General features: G+C 33.5%; 1 protein-coding gene and 1 pseudogene across 1 annotated transcript; both read left to right on the forward strand.

The window, feature by feature from the left end:
- Positions 1-676: 676 nt before the first annotated feature.
- LOC131162163 (alcohol dehydrogenase-like 7) lies at positions 677-13,150 on the forward strand. The gene is made up of 9 exons (XM_058118359.1): positions 677-1,019; positions 1,139-1,275; positions 1,398-1,444; positions 3,796-4,121; positions 4,712-4,794; positions 11,238-11,313; positions 11,477-11,637; positions 11,833-11,997; positions 12,861-13,150. The coding sequence occupies exons 1-9, from the start codon at positions 968-970 to the stop codon at positions 12,975-12,977; spliced, it is 1,164 nt and encodes a 387-aa protein (XP_057974342.1). The 5' UTR covers positions 677-967; the 3' UTR covers positions 12,978-13,150.
- A 4,924-nt stretch (positions 13,151-18,074) lies between these two features.
- Positions 18,075-19,079, forward strand: LOC131162164 (cytochrome f-like; annotated as a pseudogene).
- The last annotated feature ends 1,932 nt before the right edge of the window (positions 19,080-21,011 follow it).

Raw genomic sequence — 21,011 nt, forward strand, 5'->3', positions numbered from 1 at the left:
AATTCAAGATCTCTTTCAACTTTTATTTCCTCTTACCATTGAGTTACCCTAATGAGGTGTCTTTTTTTGGTAAACTTTAGGAAGACCTTTCGAAATCTTAGGAAAGATTTCTTGAATTTTTGAAATATCAATACAGGTAAGTGTTTTTTTTTCTTTTTTTTTAACCCTTTTTGAAGTTGCATTAATGACACTTTGTTTACTATAAAAAAGTCATGAGAAAGAATTTGACAAAAAATGTGGACTTCAATTTAAATTTTTAAATTTTGACGAACCTTCATTAATACCTAATTTTTGTGACACTTATATCTTTTCTTGAACCAAACTTTTTATCAAATACAAGAAGAAATTTGTAATTGTATTTGTTTTTTTTGGTAAGGATGACAAATGTCTTTCAAAACTCATGTGATAAGGGTAAAGTTGAACTTTAGTAATTCCAATATCTCAAGTTCAATTCCCTACTTATGATTTACTTACTGAATTATTAAGAGTACATAAATGACAAACAATAATGTTTTCATCTTCCAATTTGGTGCGGTTTGAATGAATTTAAAAGATTTTCCCAAATTAAAGTTTAAGGTCATAAAAAAAAATTCATGAAGAATTTTACATAAATGACAAGTAAACCCCAATTTTGTTAAAGCTCATTAAGCTTAATAATTAATCACAAAACTTGCTTTTTCAAATGATTAATTAAATGGTTGCCAACTAACTCACACGCAATAGGACTATTAACTATTGGCGCCGTGATTAGTCGTGACAACCAATACTTCATTCATCCTGTCATTTTATTGTTTCATACGACACCGTTTTATTGGTCCAGTTATATTTCTTTATTTGCTGAAATTGGCCCCTTGGCTCTTCCATGCTTCATATTTTCAACCACTCCACCGCATCGTTTCCTTCGCTGGCGGCTGCCTAAAAAAAGCCTTGAACTTCACAGAGAGAGAGAGAGAGAGAGAGAGTCACCATGGATAAGCAAGTGTGCCGGAAAACAGAGGCCAAGCCAATACGATGCAGGGGTGAGTAATCGAAGTCCGAATCTGTTTGTTTTTCAAACATGCTCTGTTTTTTGGATTTCTCTCTGGATCGATGTTCTGTTTTCTCTCAACTGTTTCTTAATGCGCAAAATAATTTGCAGCCGCCGTGTGCCGGGGAGCGGGGGAGCCTCTGGTGATTGAAGAGGTGGAGGTGGCGCCGCCGATGCCTCACGAAGTTCGGATTCGAATCATCTGCACATCTCTATGTCACAGCGACGTCACTTTTTGGAAAATGAAAGTAATGCATTCTTTCAATTTTCTTCTATCGTTTCACACTCTGAAATCTGAATCCCTCCATTCATTATTTATACAAATTGTGATTAATTACTGAATCATTCAATCCATTTATGACATTCGCAGGATCCTCCTGGTTGTTTTCCTAGAATTTTCGGCCATGAAGCTGTTGGGTAATTGCAAATTCTTTAGTCCTTCCTTCCAGTTCCATTCCTCCTTTTTTTCTTCTGGCGACTGTGGATCTGGTCGGGGGAGACTTGTTCTCATTAGAGCAAGTCAATTCCATACAGCGTGACTTCCTTACCCGTTGATATTCGAATTTTCAACTTAATGTTTTACTTTAATTTCCTCTCTGGCTGTTTTTTTTTTTACTAAAAAAAAAATTGGAACTGTAGATTCTGAAGAACAATTTCTGCAAAAAATAAAAAAAATAAAAAAAAATTTCATTTTTGCATCATTCAGAGCAAATTAAATGTGTTTTTAGAAATCCTATAATTTTTAAAAATAAATAAAAATTAATCACAATTAAGTAATCTGAATTAACTTATTATATAGACCAAGCATAATTAAGTAATTATATTAATTTATATATATAATTTAAATTAAAATCAAATTTTTGATTTTTCGGTTTTAGTTATACTTTAAAAATCGAAATTGAAACCTAAACCAAATACCAAAAAAACGAACCGCTTGTGATTTCAATTTGGTTTCGGTCTGATTTTTGATTTTTCGGTAATTTTTATACACTCCTACAAACAACGACGTATCAGAATTAGAAACCTAAGCACACGGTTGATATCTTGTGATGATATTTTCCAAAAATAGAAATCCTTATAACTACCATTTATGCACATAAAATTTCAAACACACATACCATTCTTTTAAGTATTTATCTTTTAAAATCTTCTCATTTCACGTTTAAATCTTCTCATTTCACGTTTGGAAGAATGTAATTTAAATTTTTGATTTGCATAAACTATATGTTTAGACAAACACTAAATTTGAATATATATTTGATTTGAATGAAATATAATATAAAATTATATTAGAATTTATTCAAATCTATTCAAATTCAAATTTAAAATTTAAAATTCATGTTTCGAAATGCAGTAAAAATGTAATTCTAAGTTCATATAGACCTAAATTCAAACCGTAAAATGCATGCTCATGAGTACCATGTGCCTCTATAGTAAAAACTTGCGAGTTTTACTCTAAAATATATTAATGTGATGCTTTTGGCACTCTAAAAATATTACTAATATTCTATTATTCTTTTCCCACACAATGTGATAACAAATTTGCCTCCATTTTATTTTTTTTTTACTTTTAAAATTAAAAAAATAAAAAATAAAATAAATAATTAAGAAATAAAATCATCTCGACTTCAATTAAAATTTTGTGTATTTTTTAATAGAGGGAGCACGATACCCGGAAGGCACTTAAATATTTTATCTTATTTGGAATCATAAAAAATTTTCTTTTCAAATGTTTAAAGATAATATATGTAGGGGAAAAAGGAGAACGTGGGGGCTTTCAACGTTTCAATTATTATCCCCATAAAGGAAAATGTGACCTCATGATAAAGTTATAGAACAGGATGAAGAAATATTCTGCCTCCAAAAAAATCATCACTAGCTTCATAATGAGTAGCCTTTTTGAAAATTTAAATTGACTACCAACCACGAGATAACAAATTTAATTTAGTTAAAAAAAAATCAGGCATTTTAGACTCAATTTGTCATTGTATATCGAATTATTGAGGATGTCTGAGTATATGGATTACAATATTTTTCATCTCTTGATTTGGTATTATATGAGTGGATTCGAAAAGCTTGTCTAGTTTAGAGTTCTGAATCATAAAAAATAAAATAAAAATCTTCATGATTGATGCCTTAATTATTATACAGATAGTCTCGATTAATTTTTTATCGAACTTTTTAGTCAAACTTTTTATTATTATTATTATTGTTATTTCATTTACTCTCGTTAGATTATTAAATGATCCAACATAGGTTTATTTTTAGGTTAACTCAAATGGCCTGTTATAAATGTTGACTAAACCTATATAACAGATGTTGATGCATTAAGAATCACGTAAATGGTTGATTAATTTGTAACCCCATTTTTCTTTCAAGGAATTATTATAATTATTACTATTTTGCTGCTTAATTTAAATTTTTTAGATTTTTAAAACTATATGAACCAACATGATTTATTTTTAGATTAACTCAATGACATATTACAACATTATCTTCTTCTTCACGGACTTAGAGACACAATTCTAGTCCCTTTTTATTTAATATTATTATTATTTTTATTTACTGAATTGCCCCCTCCTCTTAGGACTTCTTAATAGAAGTACAGTCGATTAATTTACGACCTAGCTTTTCTTTCGAAGAATTGTTGTTGTTGCTTTGTAATTCAATTTACTTTGTTAGATTATTAAAATTATATGAACGAACATAGTCCATTTTTAGGTCAACTTAAATGACATATTACAATGTTAAATGTGGAGTTAATGCAGGGTAGTGGAGAGCGTGGGGGAGAAGGTGGAAGAGGTGGAGGAAGGAGACGTAGTAATCCCAACGTTCTTAGCAGAATGCAGAGAATGCGAAGACTGTGTGTCAGAGAAGAGCAACCTGTGCTCAAAGCTGCCCTTCAAGGTGTCGCCATGGATGGCGAGGGAAGAGAGTAGCAGATTCAGGGACATGAATGGAGAAGTGTTGTACCATTTTTTATTCGTCTCCAGCTTTAGCGAGTACACGGTAGTCGACATCGCCAATGTCACCAAAATTCACCCTGCAATTCCGCCCAACATGGCATGCCTCCTCAGTTGCGGCGTCTCGACGGGTAAACCACACTGTTTTATTCTATTTTATTTTTTTTCTCTGGATCAAGATTGGGCTACACCATGGAGGTAACTGATCTCCCATCTGTACCCTTTCCTATGTTTTTTTTTTTTTTTTCGTCTATTAGAGGTCCATTAAGTTTCGGTTTCCGTACAGGAGAACCGCCCTTCCCAAGTTCGAACTGGACACCTCTGATATAAAAGTTATAAATTATAGTCTGTGTGATATCCCTTAAAGTCGTATTTATTTTCACCGTTAAATTAAATAATCACCTATAAATATCATTGAAAGAATTAAAATTAAAATTAAAATTAATTACGATTATTTCAATTAAATATTTAAAATTTTGAACTCAATTTGTAGTATTACAAGGACACTTCTACTTTATACCAAGGTTTAAAATAGTGAAAATATTTTTTGGATGACTTATAATTTTTGATTTTTTTTAAAAAGAATTATTTTTGTTTTTTTTAATTCACATGGTAATTTAATGATTATTCTTTATTAAAAATGTACAAAACTGTTTAATTTGTAAAATTAAATACCAAATAACATGTCTTTTTTGTTTTTCTTTTTTGTTTTTTTGTGTAGGAGTTGGAGCTGCTTGGAGAACAGCAAATGTGGAAAAAGGATCAACAGTTGCAATATTCGGCCTGGGAGCAATTGGATTAGCAGTATGATATTTATAATTACCAGTAAATTAAAACACTTTCCCTTTGTTTGGAAGAAGTCTTCAATTTATATTTGTTTGGCTTAAAAAAATATGTTGTTGCTACCAAATATTGAATGACTTTTGTGGATCGTCCTTCTACCGTGACCACTTGTAGCTCAGTTGGCAAGGCGAATTTCGGTGGGTGCCTTTAACGAGGTCAGGGATTTCTCCCCTCCCCCCCTCCGGGTTCGATTCCTACGGCGGGCTCCTGAATTAACCTCTCTGTGGTGGGTGGGGCACTGTTACAGGGAGTGGGATTAGTCACGACCGGTGCGTGCGGACCGTAAAATGGACGTGCGCTGACGGTTGTGGATACCCGGCGATATTCAAAAAAAAAAATAATAATAATAATAATGGTTTGGAGGACTCACTCCGAGGGACCACTTTGATGACTAAGTTAGGAACTGTGGGAGGCTCTAGGATACAACAGTAATAGAAAAGTGAGAGAGAATAAGATGCTTACCTCCTCCTAGGATCCCCTTTTATAGTGGTGAAGGTAGACTCTCCTTCAGCTTGGGATTTATGACAAGTCATTATGTCTTGGGCTGTTATGGGTAACTCAATAGTGGTTATGTAGAACATCGAAAGCAAATTTTGTAACTGCATCAGGGGTTGTGGATAACCTAAAGGTTAATAGCAACTCTTGTAACTGCATCATGGGTTATGGATAACCTAAAGGCGGTTATGCAAGACACCAAATGCTATTAAATGTTGGCTTTACAACTACTCGCCTCTATGAGCACACTTATCAACTTTGGGCGTACCAATTTTGGGTGTATCAGTTGCCCCCCACCCCTAAAATAATCTCGAATATTTGAAGTAAATTTCCTTTATTCAAGAGTAGTAATTTGAACCAGTCCTCAAGTGTTTCAGCTCAATCTGAGCCAACCATGGGACTTCCTAGCCTTCCCCAATTACAAAACCTATCAGCTTAACTTGAGCCAATTAATGGGTAACTCGGTTTAAGCTGATCTTAGAAAAGTTTGGCTTAATATGAGCTAAAAACTCAGCGATTTGGATTTACCCAAGCCGTTGGTGTAACTCCTCAGCTCAATTCTAGCTCGATGGTATGCTATTTGGCTCAATTCGAGCCGATTTCTAGATTATTCGGATCAATCTAAGCTCATGACTATATCTGTAGAGACCCGAAAATTTTAATTTATGAGAAAACAAGGAAAAGGAAAAAGTAGGAAAATAAAAAGAAGGAAAAGAAAATTTGAAGGGGCAAACAGCAGGGACTCGAGGGCGCTCGTCGACGAGGAGATCCCGAGAGTCATGGAATTTCAGAGTATTTAAGGATCGTCGACGAGCCCGCTTTTTTAGTCGATGAGTGTTCTTCATTGACTCATCAACGAATCTTATGTACTCGTCGATGAGTACACGTGGACAACTGTCTATATATAGGCTAAAATCACATTTTTAGCAAGAGAAAATTTCTCTCTTCACTCTCTCTCTCTAGGGTTCGGCCCTAACTCTCTCTCTTCAATTTCGACTCTGTTTTAGCCCGAATTGATGATTAGGAACCACCACGAGGATCTAGGGACAATTCTCTACAATTTAATTGGAGCAAATTGTTGAATTGGGGTTCCTGGGCACCACTCCAAAACTAGGGTAAGTAAGATATTTTAGGGTTTAATTGGTAATTTGGAGTATTTGGGCCTTGAAAATGTGACTGGGATTATTATTTTGGGTTTGAGCCGATGAATTGGGATTTGTGGAATACAGGGTTTTGTGCGAACGCTGTAGGCACAGGTTAGGATTCCTGCGTGGGTTTCCTTAGGAAATCAGGTAAGGAGAATAAGTTAGGCTAGTTAATTTTAGAGATTTTATCAAATTAAAGTATAACATGTGATTATGGGATTTTTAGCATATGATTTTCTGGATATTTTAGGATATAAAATTTATAGTATGAGATTATGATTTTTCATGTGTTATACATTTGGAAAATTCAGAAATTTGGGTTTCAAGAAAAATTTTATAAATGATATGTATTATTTTCATATAGCAGAAAATACAGTTTTACTTGTACATATTATAGTATATGAGTTTCATTTAAATTGTGTGGCATGAGAAATATCAGGTATAGTACAGAGATTTAATACATAATTCTATATAGTTTTTACAGAACCATGATATTACAACTTTTACAGAACCATGATATTACAGCTTGTACAGAACCATGATATTACAGTTATTACAGAATCATGATATTTCAATTTATACGGAATCATGGTATTTCAGTTTATACATAATCATGGTAAAACAGTAATATACAGAAATAGTATTATACAGTATCAAAACCCTGATGAACCAGAACAGATTATAGAGCACGGTACCGTAGCTAATACAATATAGATAGTGCAACCACACATCTTAGATATAGTGTGGTGTTGACAGTCGATGGTGCCTTAAAGGAGAGTCGAGGAGCTCCCTGGCAGTCCAGACCAAGTTGAGCAAGCCAATCGTACTACAGACGATTTATAGTTTGACTTAACCTAATAGGCTAGCCATAGTTAAGTCTAGCCCACGGGCCGCACAACCCGATCATGCAGGATTAATTCATAATTACAGTTATCCATCCAGGGAAGTTTTCACAGATATATATATATATATATATATATATATATATATATATATATTATGTATACATAATCAGATTTACAGTAAATAGGAATTATGTATTACAGCTAAAAGTATGTTCAAATAGAAAGCTTGTATTTTAAATGACATAGGTGTGAGTTATGATATGTTTTACATTGTAATGCTATCTCAGTTACAACTTAATTAATAAATATGTTATTCAGGTAAAACTCATTTGTCACACACTGGTAATAAATTATTCCGTCTTACTGAGAGGTGTCTCATCCTAGAATTCCAAGCATTTCGGGAAATCCCGACCGACGTGCGGAGCGAGCTCCAAGATAGAGGGGACTTTAGTACTGCCCTAGCTGAAAGGTAAGTGTTATATTAGGATATGTATTTTGAGTAGTCCCTAGGAGTTCTTGTGGATTTTTGGGAGATGTACATGTATATTTTTGGGAAATACTAAAACTCTGGTATTGTAAATAAGGTTTAAGTATGTTATGTTTTCCGCTAAATAGATGGTATGTTTTATGAACAGGTATCCTCGGTACCCCTTTGGGTCTGAGACGTTATAGTGAATATTATTATGGGTATCAGAGTAATTTTATAGTTTTGCAGTATTTGGATTATAAAAAATGGTAGTAAATTGGGGTCATTACAATATCTGAGCTGGATGCTTTTCTATCTAGCTCAATTCGGGTCGGTTAATACATTATTCGGCTTAATCCAAGTCGATGCCCACATTACTCTGCTCGGTCCAAGCCGACGACTTCACCATTCAAAGCAATCCGAGTTGATATCTTCCCTGCTTGGCCCAACTAAGTAGATGTATTCTTTGCTTAGCTTAATCCGAGCCGATGTCTTTGGTGTCTCATAAGCAGTGCTTATTAGATGAACCATTACTAGTGAGCGGTGCTCATCAGATGGACAATTTCTAGTGAGCACTGTGCTCACTCCTTTGTTGCCTCATGAGTTGTGCTCATTAGATAGGTCATTACAAGTGAGTCATGCTCACTCCTTTATGCCTCATGAGTTATGCTCATCAAATGGGCAAGTTTTTAGGACCTCATGAGTTGTGCTTATTAGATGGGCCATTATGGGTGAGTTGTGCTCACTCTTTTGTGCCTCATGAGTTGTGCTCATCATCTAGGCCATTATGGGTGAGCCGTTCTCACTCCTTTGTGCCTCATGAGCTATGTTCATCAAGTGGACAGGTCTTTAGGGTCTTATGAGTGGTGCTCATCAAATGGGCCATTATTAGTGAGTTGTGCTCACTCATTTGTTGTCTTATGAACTGTGCTCATCAAATGGGTAGGTGTTTAGGGCCTTATGAGTGGTACTCATTAGATGGGCCATTGTTGGTCTGGGTATATTATTCCACACCGTTGGGATTCGCACCATTGGGATTTGCATTATTTAGACTCATGCCATTATGGTTCACGCCACTAGGGTTTGCACACCGTGAGTTTATAGGTTGCTTACTTCCCTTCCTTGGTCGCTTCATCTAGGTCCCTATGATTTTTCCTTTTCAGATTGATCCGACACCTTCTTATGGTCATGGTCAAGGAGGATTCCCACAGACGATGCCAACTGTTGCTGCCAAAAATTGAATGACTTTTGTGGATCGTCCTTTGACCATGACCACCTGAAAGGAATCAAATAATAATGGCTTAGAGGACCTTTCGAGGGATCACTCTGATGCCTAAGTTAGGAATTGTGGGAGGCTCTAGGTTACAACAGTAATAGAAAAGTGAGAGAGAATAAGATTCTTACCTATTCTTAGGATCTCCTTTTTATAGTGGTGAAGGTAGGCTCTCCTTCAGCTTGTAATTTATGAATATGCTAGTATGTCTAGGGGGTTATAGGTAACTCAATGGTGGTTATGCATAACATCAATAGCAAATTTCGTATCCACATCAGGCGTTATGGATAACCTAAAGGGTAATAGTAACTCTTGTAACCGCATCAGGGGTTATAGATAACCTAAAGGTGGTTATGCAAGACACCAAATGCTATTAAATGCTGGCCTTACAACTGCTCGCCTATTTGAGCACACCTACCAACTTTGGGCGTACCAATTTTGGGTGTATCAGTTTCCCCCCCCCCTCCCCCCACCCAAAATACTCTCAAATATTTGAAATAAATTTCCTTTATTTGAGAGTAGTAATTTGAATCAGTCCTTAAGCATTCCAGCTTAATCTGAGCCAACCACAAGACTTCCTAGCTTTCCCCAATTACAAAACCTATCAGCTTAACTTGAGCCAATTAATGGGTAACTTAGCTTAAGCCGATCTCAGAAAAGTTTGGCTTAATTCGACGTGAAAACTCAGCGATTTGGATTTAATCTAGCCATTGGTTTAACTACTCAGCTCAATTTGAGCCCAATGCTATGCTATTTGGCTAAATCCAAGATGATGACTATATCCAAGTCGGATGCTTCGCTATCTAGCTCAATTTGGGTCGGTTATACATTATTCAGCTTGATCCGAGCCGATGCCTGCATTACTCGGCTCAGTCCAAGCCGATGACTTCACCATTCAACTAAATCCGAGCTGATATCTTCCCTACTCAGCTCAACTAAGTCAATGTCTTCTTTGCTCAACTTAATCCAAGCTGATGTCTTTGGTGCCTCATGAGTGGTGCTCATCAGATGGACCATTACTGGTGAGTTGTGCTCACTCCTTTGTTGCCTCATAAGCAGTGCTCTTCAGATGAGTCATTATTAATGAGTCGTGCTCACTCATTTGTTGCCTTATGAGCTGTGCTCATCAAATGGGCAGGTATTTAGGACCTCATGAGCGGTGCTCATTAGATGGGCCATTGTTAGTCTAGGCATATTGATCCACACTGTTGGGATTCACATCGTTGGGATTTGTATTATTGAGATTTGCGCCATTGGGGTTCACACCACTGGGGTTCGCGCATCGTGAGTCTATAAGTTGCTTACTTCCCCTCATTGGTTGCTTCATCTAGGTCCCTCGGATTTTTCCTTTTCAGATCGATTTGACTCCTTCTTATGGTCATGTTCAAAGATAGAAAACCTCCCAAGGGTTCCCACAGATGACGCCAACTATTGCTACCAAAAATCAAACGACTTTTGTGGATCGTCCTTCGACCGTGACCACCTAAAAGGAATCAAATAATAATGGCCCTAGGGCATACTCTGGGGGATCACTCTGATGCCTAAGTTAGGAACCGTGGGAGACTTTGGGTTACAACAATAATAGAAAAATGAGAGAGAATAAGATGCTTACCTCCTCCTAGGATCCCATTTTTATAGTGGTGAAGGTAGGCTCTTCTTCATTGGGATTTATGAACGTGTCATTATGTCTTGGGGGGTTACGTCCACCCCGTAATTCTCTTTTAATTTCTCTATTCTCCCCCTCTATAGGTCTGTGCGAAACTCCCTATTTATAGGGAGTCTGGGCAGTATATTTTGGCACGTAATTGCTTTCTGCAGCAACAACATTCTGTTCCCTTATTCCCGGGCAATGGGTGGAGGGAATATAGAGTAACTCAAGGGTGATTATGTAGAACATCAATAGCAACTCTTGTAACCGCATCAGGGGTTATGGATAACCTAAAGGCGGTAATACAAGACACCAAATGCTATTAAATACTAGCCTTACAATTGCTCGCCTCTATGAGTACACCTATCAACTTTGAGTGTATCAATTTTGGGTGTATCATATATAATATAAAATTATGTTAAATTTGGCTCAAATTTACTTAAATTCAAATTTAAAATTTAAAATTTATATTTCCAAACGCAACATTAGTTTTTTTCCATTTGCTTTATGAATATCTGATTTTGCCTGATAGGTTGCAGAGGGAGCTAGACTTTGTGGAGCAGCTAGGATTATTGGTGTGGATGTCAACCCTGACAAATTTGAAATTGGTAAATTTATTTCCTTATTTTTGAATGATTAATATACTATAACCTTATATTTTGATTTTGAATTCAAGCAAAATATAATTTTTTTTTCTTCTTCAACACATATTATATATATTTGTTTTGATGAATATTGAATTTGACAATGTTACTTCTCTTTTTCATATAGGTAAAAAATTTGGAGTGACAGAGTTAATAAACCCAAGAGATTGTGGAAATAAAAGTTCAAGTCAAGTAATTAACGAGATGACTAATGGGGGTGCAGACTTTTGCTTTGAGTGTGTGGGTTTGGCATCTTTAGTACAAGAAGCATTTGCGTGTTGCCGAAAGGTTTGTCTACCTCTCCTTGTTTCTCCCAAGTGTATTAAAGATTTGCAATATGAAAATAATGAGTATCTCCTAGCTTGTGTTTTTAGTAGGATAGATCCCAAAATATATTCTTTCACAATATCTTATGTGCATATAAATGTTGTGCTTTCTTTCTTTTTCTGGGTATATTTTAAATAAATAAATTTTAAATTTCAGGGTTGGGGAAAGACAGTTGTGCTAGGGGTAGACAGACCAGAGGCACAATTGAGCATAAATTCTCTAGATGTACTTGAAAGTAAGAAAATCCTCACCGGATGTTTGTTTGGTGGACTCAAAGCTAAATCTGATATTCCAATTCTTGTGAAATGGTATATGGACAAGGTAATCTATTGGTTAATACTATCTTTACTTCCATTAACTTTCGAAATTTATAGAAAACATACCTACATAACTTAATTCTACACTTCTTTTGTTAAAAAAAGTAAAATGCTTTGTAAAATGCCACTCCTAGATTACATTTGTTTCACGGAATGGAATGAAATTGTACCAAATATAGTAATTTATTAAGATATCTTAATATAGTATCAAATATAGTAAACTATCAAATTCATATATTATAATTTTATGTCTTAGAATAGACATTGCTTGAATGAAAGGTAACCTTAATTCTTGAAAACTATTTCATTATCTCTTGCTCTACCAACAAAGTAGCCAAGCAATGCTCAAATTACATATCTTAAAAACGAAAATTTATAACTTATTGTCTCTATTTTATAAGAAAAATTAAAATTTTTAATCTCTAAAATAGATAGAGGATGAAGCTTTTATGCTCCGTTTGGAACTTAGAAAGCATGAAAGAAGTGAGATATAAGGAAAATTTGAAGGAATTCACTATTTTTGGTTAGTTGTGAAGAAAAATAAGATATAAATACAATGAACTAATAATAAATAGTTTTTATTTTATCTATCACTAATTTTGTTCGATTTTAAAATTTGAAAATGAGAAAATGCAACACGTAGTTGTACGGAGCTTTGTCCATATTAACAAATCTAAATTCAAGGCATGAAATTTATGCATTTATTCACAATCTAACCCAATGTTTTAGAGTTTATAGCTCAAATTGAGAATTTAAAAGTGTGTAGATTTGGATTAAATGTAAATCCGAGCAAGAACTTAGGGTGATTATGTACGTACCGGTGCTTTGCTTTTACTATTATTTATTATGAATTATTTATAATTTCAGGAGTTGCAATTAGATGAATTTATTACACATGAAGTGAGATTTGAAGATATAAACAAAGCTTTTGATTTACTTCTGGGAGGACAAAGCCTACGCTGCATTATATGGATGGACAAATAAGTTAATTATCTGCTCACAAAGTATGGAGTTTGAACTTTAGATTTGAATTTATATAAACTTGAATAAAGTGTAATATAAAATTGCATTGACCTTTTTTTTTTTTTGAGATTTACAAAAATTAAAATCATAAGTTCGAAACTCATGCTCTTAAATACGATTGAATGTTCTCCCGACATATTTGCTTTTTTCAAATAAGTTGTAGAATGTGATTCCTTTTTTTAAACTCTTCGAGAATAAAGAGCAAGGCACGATGGTTGTGTAAGAGTTAAAATTTGAAAATTCTATTTAGTAACAATTTAAATGAGTCTTATACTGTTAAACAAATATTTATTAATAATAATAGAATAATAATGAAGTATGGTTCAATGTGTGTAAGTAATGTTCTTACACACCACCAAAATGTGTTGAAATTATATATAATGAAAGCAAAATAAGAGGCTCACTTGTCTTTTTAAAATCCTATCATAAATTGTATTCATTTTAATTTAAAAAATGCAATTACAATAACCAACGAATACATTTTTATAAAATTAAATAAATAAATATTGCATTGTAATGAGCACCCTCACTCGTTCCCCATCGTCATCTTCACACCCCTTCTCCCTCACAGCAGATCTGAACATAACCGCACACACCAGCACAAGCAGCAGACTGGAATTTCTTCCACCCTTGGAACACAGAGCACTATCCACCTCCATCTCCTTCACACTCATTCCACTCTCTCAGAGCCTTCACGATGCTGAGGCCTCCATTCACGTAGTCAGATGGACATACCTTCTGTTGACCTAATTGAGTTTTTCAATCTTATTTTGATGATAACAAATGAAGAATGTTTTAACATGTGTTGTTAAGTGACTTTATTTCAGGTCTAAGTAAAATGACACTCATGGTTAATCATGGAAGTAAGTTGGAAATTAAAGTCAATCAAGTGAAAGCTTCTTAGTATATTGAAGTAATGAACAACAAATGAAAAGCCTAAAGGTTAAGCAAGACTTGAAGTAAAGATTGAACCTCAAGAGGCTACAAGACTTAGTAATTAAAGAGATCATGCTTAGAAAGATATTTGTAAGTACTTCAATTCATTACTATTTAGATATGTGAAGCTCCTTAAGATACAAAGACTTAGAGACCAGCACTTGAAAAACCCTTGAAAATGTTTTTGAAAAGTTGTATTTGAGTTTTTCAAGTAAACTAGATTTTAAAAATCAAAAATAAAAAAAATATATTTGAAAAGAGAGGACTGCCCAACCGACTGACCATTTTGAACGTGATTCAGTTAGCCGACTGACCCAAGTTATCTTTTGAAAACCTATCCAGCCGACTGACCTTTTTGAACTAGAATCAGTCAGTTGACTGACATCCTTGCCTGCCTAGCCAACTGACCATTTTGAACGTGGTTCAGTCAGCCGATTGACATTTTCTGAAATAAATTTTTGGCAGACAGAATGTCCTCAGTTGTCTGTCCAGCCGACTGACCAATACAAATGTTGACCCAGTCGAGTGAGTCAACCGACCGACTCTACGGAGATCTTGAATTTCAAACTATACGGAAAGTTTTTCAAAATTAATTCTATAATTTAGTATCTTTTAAAAAGTTGCCTACATACTCCATGTTAAATAGGGAAACTTTTCTTTCAAAAGTCTATAAATACCTCCCTTACTCAATGAAAAAAAAAAATGCTCAAACAATACACGCTTTCTACGCTAAAATTCTCCTAAAGCTCATACTTCCTCACACTCTTGCTGGGGTAAACTCTACAAAATTGCTGTTTGATTAAAAAGCTTTGGTTCTGATTTGTAACTAAAATCTCTATATCAATAAGAACAACCATTGGTGACTTCTATACCATGATCTTCATATTTTCTATTTAGTTTTGATTTTTAAGTACGATTAGTGATTTAACTTGTACAACTTACTCTGTGTTTGAGAGTGTTTTTGTACATAGATATCCGTTCCTTTCTATTAGATCTTTGACGGTTCAAGGTATAGTTGGATCGTTGCACCAAACATAGGTTATTGCTTGGAGAGATTTCTCTTCCTGAAAAAGAGGTTGGTTATTGTAAAGGTTTTTTTTTTTTTTTTTTTTTCACCTGAAAGGAACAAGGTATAGTGAATTCCTTAAGTGATTGACCTAAGGCGAGGATGTAGGCTGGGGTAAGCCGAACCTTATAAAAACACCGTCTCACTCTCTTCTCTTATTCTCTTTAAATTACAGCAACAATATAAACTGTGTGAATGTGTTAATCTTACAAACAACCTTGGATATTAAATAAACCTAAGATTAAAATTGATTGGGTTGATCATCATTGATTGCGGAAACCAAAGGGAGTATATTAGTTAATAAACTCCTAAATTATTTTAACTAAGGGTTTATTTAAAATTTGAGTTATTGAAAAGAGTGATTGAATGTTATTTTAATTTTTAGTTCAAAGGCCAACTACAGGACTTGCATATTCATATACAGGGCTGCTAATAATTAAGCTGAATACTGCAAAGCATACATTAATTGATTACTTGTATTGTGTTTGATTGGTTTGATTAGTTGATTATTTGGTTGTTTATGTTGTGGATGTGGATTGAATAGAATATGTAAGCTTTTCGTGTGGATTGCCTAATCAACAAGAAAATAAGAAGTCTTTAAAAAGAATTGTAAAAGGTTGAGATTTCGAAAAGGGACTTAAAAGAAAAATTTTAAATAACCCAATTCACCCCCCCTCTTGGGACTACACCTTAGGTTTCACCTTCACACACCCTCACGGAGTAGCCATCTCACTACAAAAAATAAGGTTATTAGTGAAAGATCAAAACCGTCGCTAATAATCACAAAACTATTACTAATAGTATTAGTGGCAGTTTTCCAATTATTAGTGACGGTTTTGAAATAGTTGTCATAACTGCCGTTACTAATAATTATTAGTGACGAATTTTAAAATTCGTCACTACTAATAAAATATTAGTGACGGATTATAACCGTCACTAAAACACTTATACTATCACTGACGGATTAAAATCGTCACTAAAACACTTATATCGTCACTATAAATTCTACGTTGATTCCGCTCAAAATCGTCGCTAATAGTAGAATAGTAGTGACGAATTTCAAAACATCACTAATACCAGAGTAATAGTGACGAATATAAAATTCGTCACTACTAATTTGCTATTAGTGACAGTTTGGACTTCATCACTATTGGTTCAATATTAGTGACGATTTTGAAATTCGTCACTACTATTCTATTATTAGTGACTATTTTAAAATTTGTCACTACTACCCTGATAGTAGTGATGATTTTGAAATTCGTCACCAATACTTAAAAATGACATTTATTAGTCATAGTTTTAAAACCATCACTAATAATTTAAAATTATTATTATTTTTTTAATAATTAATTCTTGTAAAAGTCTCTAATTACATTTTCGCATACATAAGATTTATTCATTCAATAAATATTAAGTAAAAAAAAATGAGCAAGCTTGACCCTCTATTTGTTATAACAATTACAATGAAACCCAACCGATTGAAGGGAATGTCAGAATTTTTTATTTCTCGATCCAATTACTTCATTTATTCATAGTCACTTGATATTTTTTCTATCCATTTTATATCAATAAAATTGATTTTTGTCATTCTAGAACAAAATATGGGGTTCTATAGAAACAATAATAATAAAAAAAGACATGACAAGAGAAAGAAGGATGAATAGTAGAAAAAAAAAGGGTTATACAAAGCTATATACGAGTCACCCTATCCTCTTTTTTTTTTTTTTTTTGTATTTCATTAATTAAATTTAAATTAAGGTGAAGTTCCTTAAAAACCTCTGCCTTTTTTATAATATCCTGAACAGTTCCTGTAGGTTGAGCGCCTTTGTCAAGGAAATGTAAAATATCAGAAATATTTAAAAAAGTTTGATTCTTTATCGGATCATAAAAACCTACTTTGCAAAGATCTCTTCCTTCTCTTCGGGATCGAACATCAATTGCAACAATTTGATAGACAACTCATTGGGATAGATGAGCAATACCCCCCTAGAAGCGTATATGAAGTTTTCTCCTCATATGGCTCAAGAAAAAATGATTCCAAGTTATGTCTATATATATAATTATAATGTCAAACTAAGGCCAGTAAGGCCATAAATATAAATATAAAGATATAATAAATTAAATAAATATAAATAAATAAAAAATAATTAAATTACTTAGACCATTTAGACCATGGTTTAAAGTCCTTTATTTTATTTTATTTTTCCAAAAAAAGAAAAAAATCACTTGTACTTATAACTCAAGTTGGATAACTCTAAAATCGCCCAAAGGAAAACTCCTAGGCATTTCATTTATTGAGTGGTCTTTAGCCCCCTTTTTTTTTGTCTCGTTTAGAATCTATTTGGATTTTTCCAGTCTAATCCCGTTATTGAAACAATCAAAACAAGCTTTCCTTGTTTCAGGATCCTTTATCTTTGCTTTGAACCATTAGGTTTAGACATTACTTCAGTGATCCTTAATCCTTTCAAAATGGCAGCAACATACTTTTTTTGTGATTTCTTTTGATCAAAAAATTAGAAAATCATACGAATATGAATGGTAGATTTTCACATGATACGCATTTGATCGAAAGATTTTAATCAACTTCGACAATTTTTATTTTTTGATTGGAAACTTGTTTGAATTGGTTCCTTTCGATTTCTATTTCTATATTGAGAATATACTTATGAAGTTGTTCCAACTTATTGATTAGCACTAACCCTAGATCCTTACCCTCGAGAAATGAATAAATACTTTCTACCCGAGCTCCATCATATTCATATACTATTTACATTACAACCCAACAAAAAAACTATGGGCTCCAGTGAATAAATGATTTCGAGTTGACTGAAAAATGATCCACTGATATTAATCTAATTATAATGTTTGTTACTTTACTTTATAAGTAAAGCATTCAAAATTGTACTTACTCTTTTTATTTCTATCCATTCAAGGGACTGCTCCTATATCCCAGTACAATTTTTCCCATAAATCGCGGAATCATAGATAGGGAGCTATACTAGTAACCTATCCAATTTATTGTAGAAATTTTTGGGACCAACAATTGAACCATTCAAACTAGAAATACCTTTTCGTGGATTTCTTAGATAAAGAAAGAGATTACTCGATCCATTTCCGTATCACTCATAATATATATAATAACTCGGGTATCCATTTCAAATGCGTATCCCATTTTTGCACAGCAAGGTTATGAAAATCCATGAGAAGCGACTGGTCGTATTGTATGTGCCAATTGCCATTTAGCGAATAAACTCATCGATATTGAGGTACCACAAGCGGTACTTCCTGATACTGTATTTGAAGCAGTTGTTTGAATTTCTTATGATATGCAACTAAAACAAGTTCTTGCTAATGGTAAAAAGGGGGCTTTGAATGTAGGGGCTGCTCTTATTTTACCTGAAGGGTTTGAATTAGCCCCCCCTGATCGTATTTCTCCTGAGCTGAAAGAAAAGATAGGCAATCTGTCTTTTCAGAGCTATCGCCCCACTAAAAAAAATATTCTTGTGATAGGTCCCGTTCCCGGTCAAAAATATAGTGAAATTGTCTTTCCTATTCTTTCTCCGAACCCTGCTACTACGAAAGATGTTCACTTCTTAAAATATCCCATATATGTAGGCGGGAACAGGGGAAGGGGTCAGATTTATCCTGACGGGAGTAAAAGTAACAATACAGTTTATAATGCTACAGCATTCGGTGTAATAAGCAAAATCATACGAAAAGAAAAAGGGGGATATGAAATAGTCATAGTGGATACATCGAATGGACGTCAAGTGGTTGATATTATCCCTCCAGGACCAGAACTTCTTGTTTCAGAGGGGGAATCTATCAAACTTGATCAACCATTAACGAGGAATCCTAATGTGGGTGGATTTGGTCAGGGAGATGCAGAAATAGTACTTCAAGATCCATTACGTATCCAAGGTTTTTTGTTCTTCTTGGCGTCTGTTATTTTGGCACAAATCTTTTTGGTTCTTAAAAAGAAACAGTTCGAGAAGGTTCAATTGTCTGAAATGGATTTCTAGATTTGCAGATTTATCAACATCAAGTTCGTAAAAATAACCAAATTATTACTGGTCACAAATTATTATTGGTTAATATGGATGATCAAAAATAAAATTATGAAAAACCTTTTGGTTTGCTTGTTTATACTCTTTTCTACAAGAGGTCAGAAATAAATTACTTGTACCGCATTCCTAGTCATAGCTTGTCATAGTATGTATATTGTGAAGAAGACTATTTAACTTTACCTCTTTTTTAAGAAAAAATTAAAAATTAAAAATTAAAAATTAAAAATTAAAAAAAAAATTGAATTGGTGTCCCAGATTGAAATGTTCTAAAATGCCTCAATAGTTTTCTATTTTAATCGAATAAAGATTGGTATAGTAGGCATAGCATACTTAAGCGGGGAATAGAATATAAGGCGATAAAGGATAGGAACAAATGATTCTAGGAGGGATTATCCGTCTTCCTAGTTTTCGACACAAAAAGGGGAATTTTCTACACCTTTTACTTTGCTTTACTTGTGCTTGCTTGTGTCGAAATACTTGGTCCCTTTCGTCAGCCTATTCTTAGTTCTTAGTTTCAAATTTTCCAGGTTTATCCCCCTTTTTTACATATTTACTTTTTAACATATTTACTTACGTAGTGATCAAACAAAAAAAAAATAGATTTATTGAACAAATAGAACTTTTTCAATATGAACTTATAAAAAATAAAAAAATTTTGAGATACTAATAAAGTAAGGTTATATTAGTACAGAAATGTTATATTAGTATAGAATAGTATAGAAAGGATTTGCATCATATCGGATCTACAGAATTATATATTTATTGTATTGTGTCATCCAGTAAATCGAATGAATTCTTCTTTCTTCTAACTTTACTTTGAAAGTATCGATAAATACTATCGAGGAACAAATGTTTTGACTCAATGAAGTTCATTTTTCAAAAAATATCATCAGCAAAAAAAAAAAAAAAAAAGGGATAGGGTGAAATTTTTTGAAACATAAAAAAAAGGGATCTGTTTATTTTATCATTTATATCCAAATACACACAATATATATATATATATATATATATATATATATATATATATATATTATTTATTAAAAATATTAAATTTATTAAAAATATTAAAAAATCAACGGGACCCTCCCCCTCGAATCATACAAACAAAGAGGGGATCCTACTGAGTTCTTACGCTTTCATGTTTACAACTCAATTCATACGATTTCTATAGAGATGAACCCAATCCGGAATATGAACCATAAAAGAAAATACCTATTAAACCGATCACAGGAATACTAGTTACAGTACCTATTAGCCAAAGAGGAATCCTTCCAGTAGTATCAGCCATTTATCCGACTTCCCTCCACATTTTATCAAGTGGTCATGCTAGAGACATAAACAATCATGGATAATTATGAGATGAGATCCTTCCAAATGGGATATGAAAATTCCTATTCTATTACATTTTATATTTCTTTTATTTTTATTTATTATATTTCTAATATATTCAATTGAACATAAAATATTGAATATTTTGAATTTAATAGTATATTTTTTTCTTTGGTTCTATTATCTTATCTATTAATTGAAGAAATAAATGGAAAATAAAATAGCAAGTACAAAAATGAGTAATAATCCCCAGTAGAGACTGGTACGATTCAATTCAACATTTTGTTTGTTTGAGTTTGATCATGTCGTAGCTCTATAATTTGGATTAGGTTTATCGTTGGATGAACTGGATTGCTGATATTGACCCCAAAAAAGAAACGGTAGGTATAACTAGTCCATGAACAGCCAACCATCGCACTGTAAAAATTGGATAGGTTCGATCTTTGGTCATTAGGTCCTCCTAAAAGGATCTACTAAATTCATTGAGTTATTCCAAAGGATCAAAATGACCAGTTATTAATGGAATTCCTTGTCGGCTCTCTGTAAAATATTCGTTTGGACGAGGACTTCCAAACACATCGTAAGCTAAACCCGTGT

The sequence above is a fragment of the Malania oleifera genome, chromosome 8 (assembly GCF_029873635.1).
Source record: "Malania oleifera isolate guangnan ecotype guangnan chromosome 8, ASM2987363v1, whole genome shotgun sequence".
Lineage (NCBI taxonomy): Eukaryota > Viridiplantae > Streptophyta > Magnoliopsida > Santalales > Ximeniaceae > Malania > Malania oleifera.

Coding starts and splice junctions, on each gene's coding strand:
- LOC131162163 (XM_058118359.1), top strand. CDS start 968: ATGGATAAGCAAGTGTGCCGGAAAACAGAGGCCAAGCCAATACGATGC. Junction 1,445..3,795: donor TTCGGCCATGAAGCTGTTGG/GTAATTGCAAAT, acceptor GAGTTAATGCAG/GGTAGTGGAGAGCGTGGGGG. Junction 11,998..12,860: donor TGAAATGGTATATGGACAAG/GTAATCTATTGG, acceptor TTATAATTTCAG/GAGTTGCAATTAGATGAATT.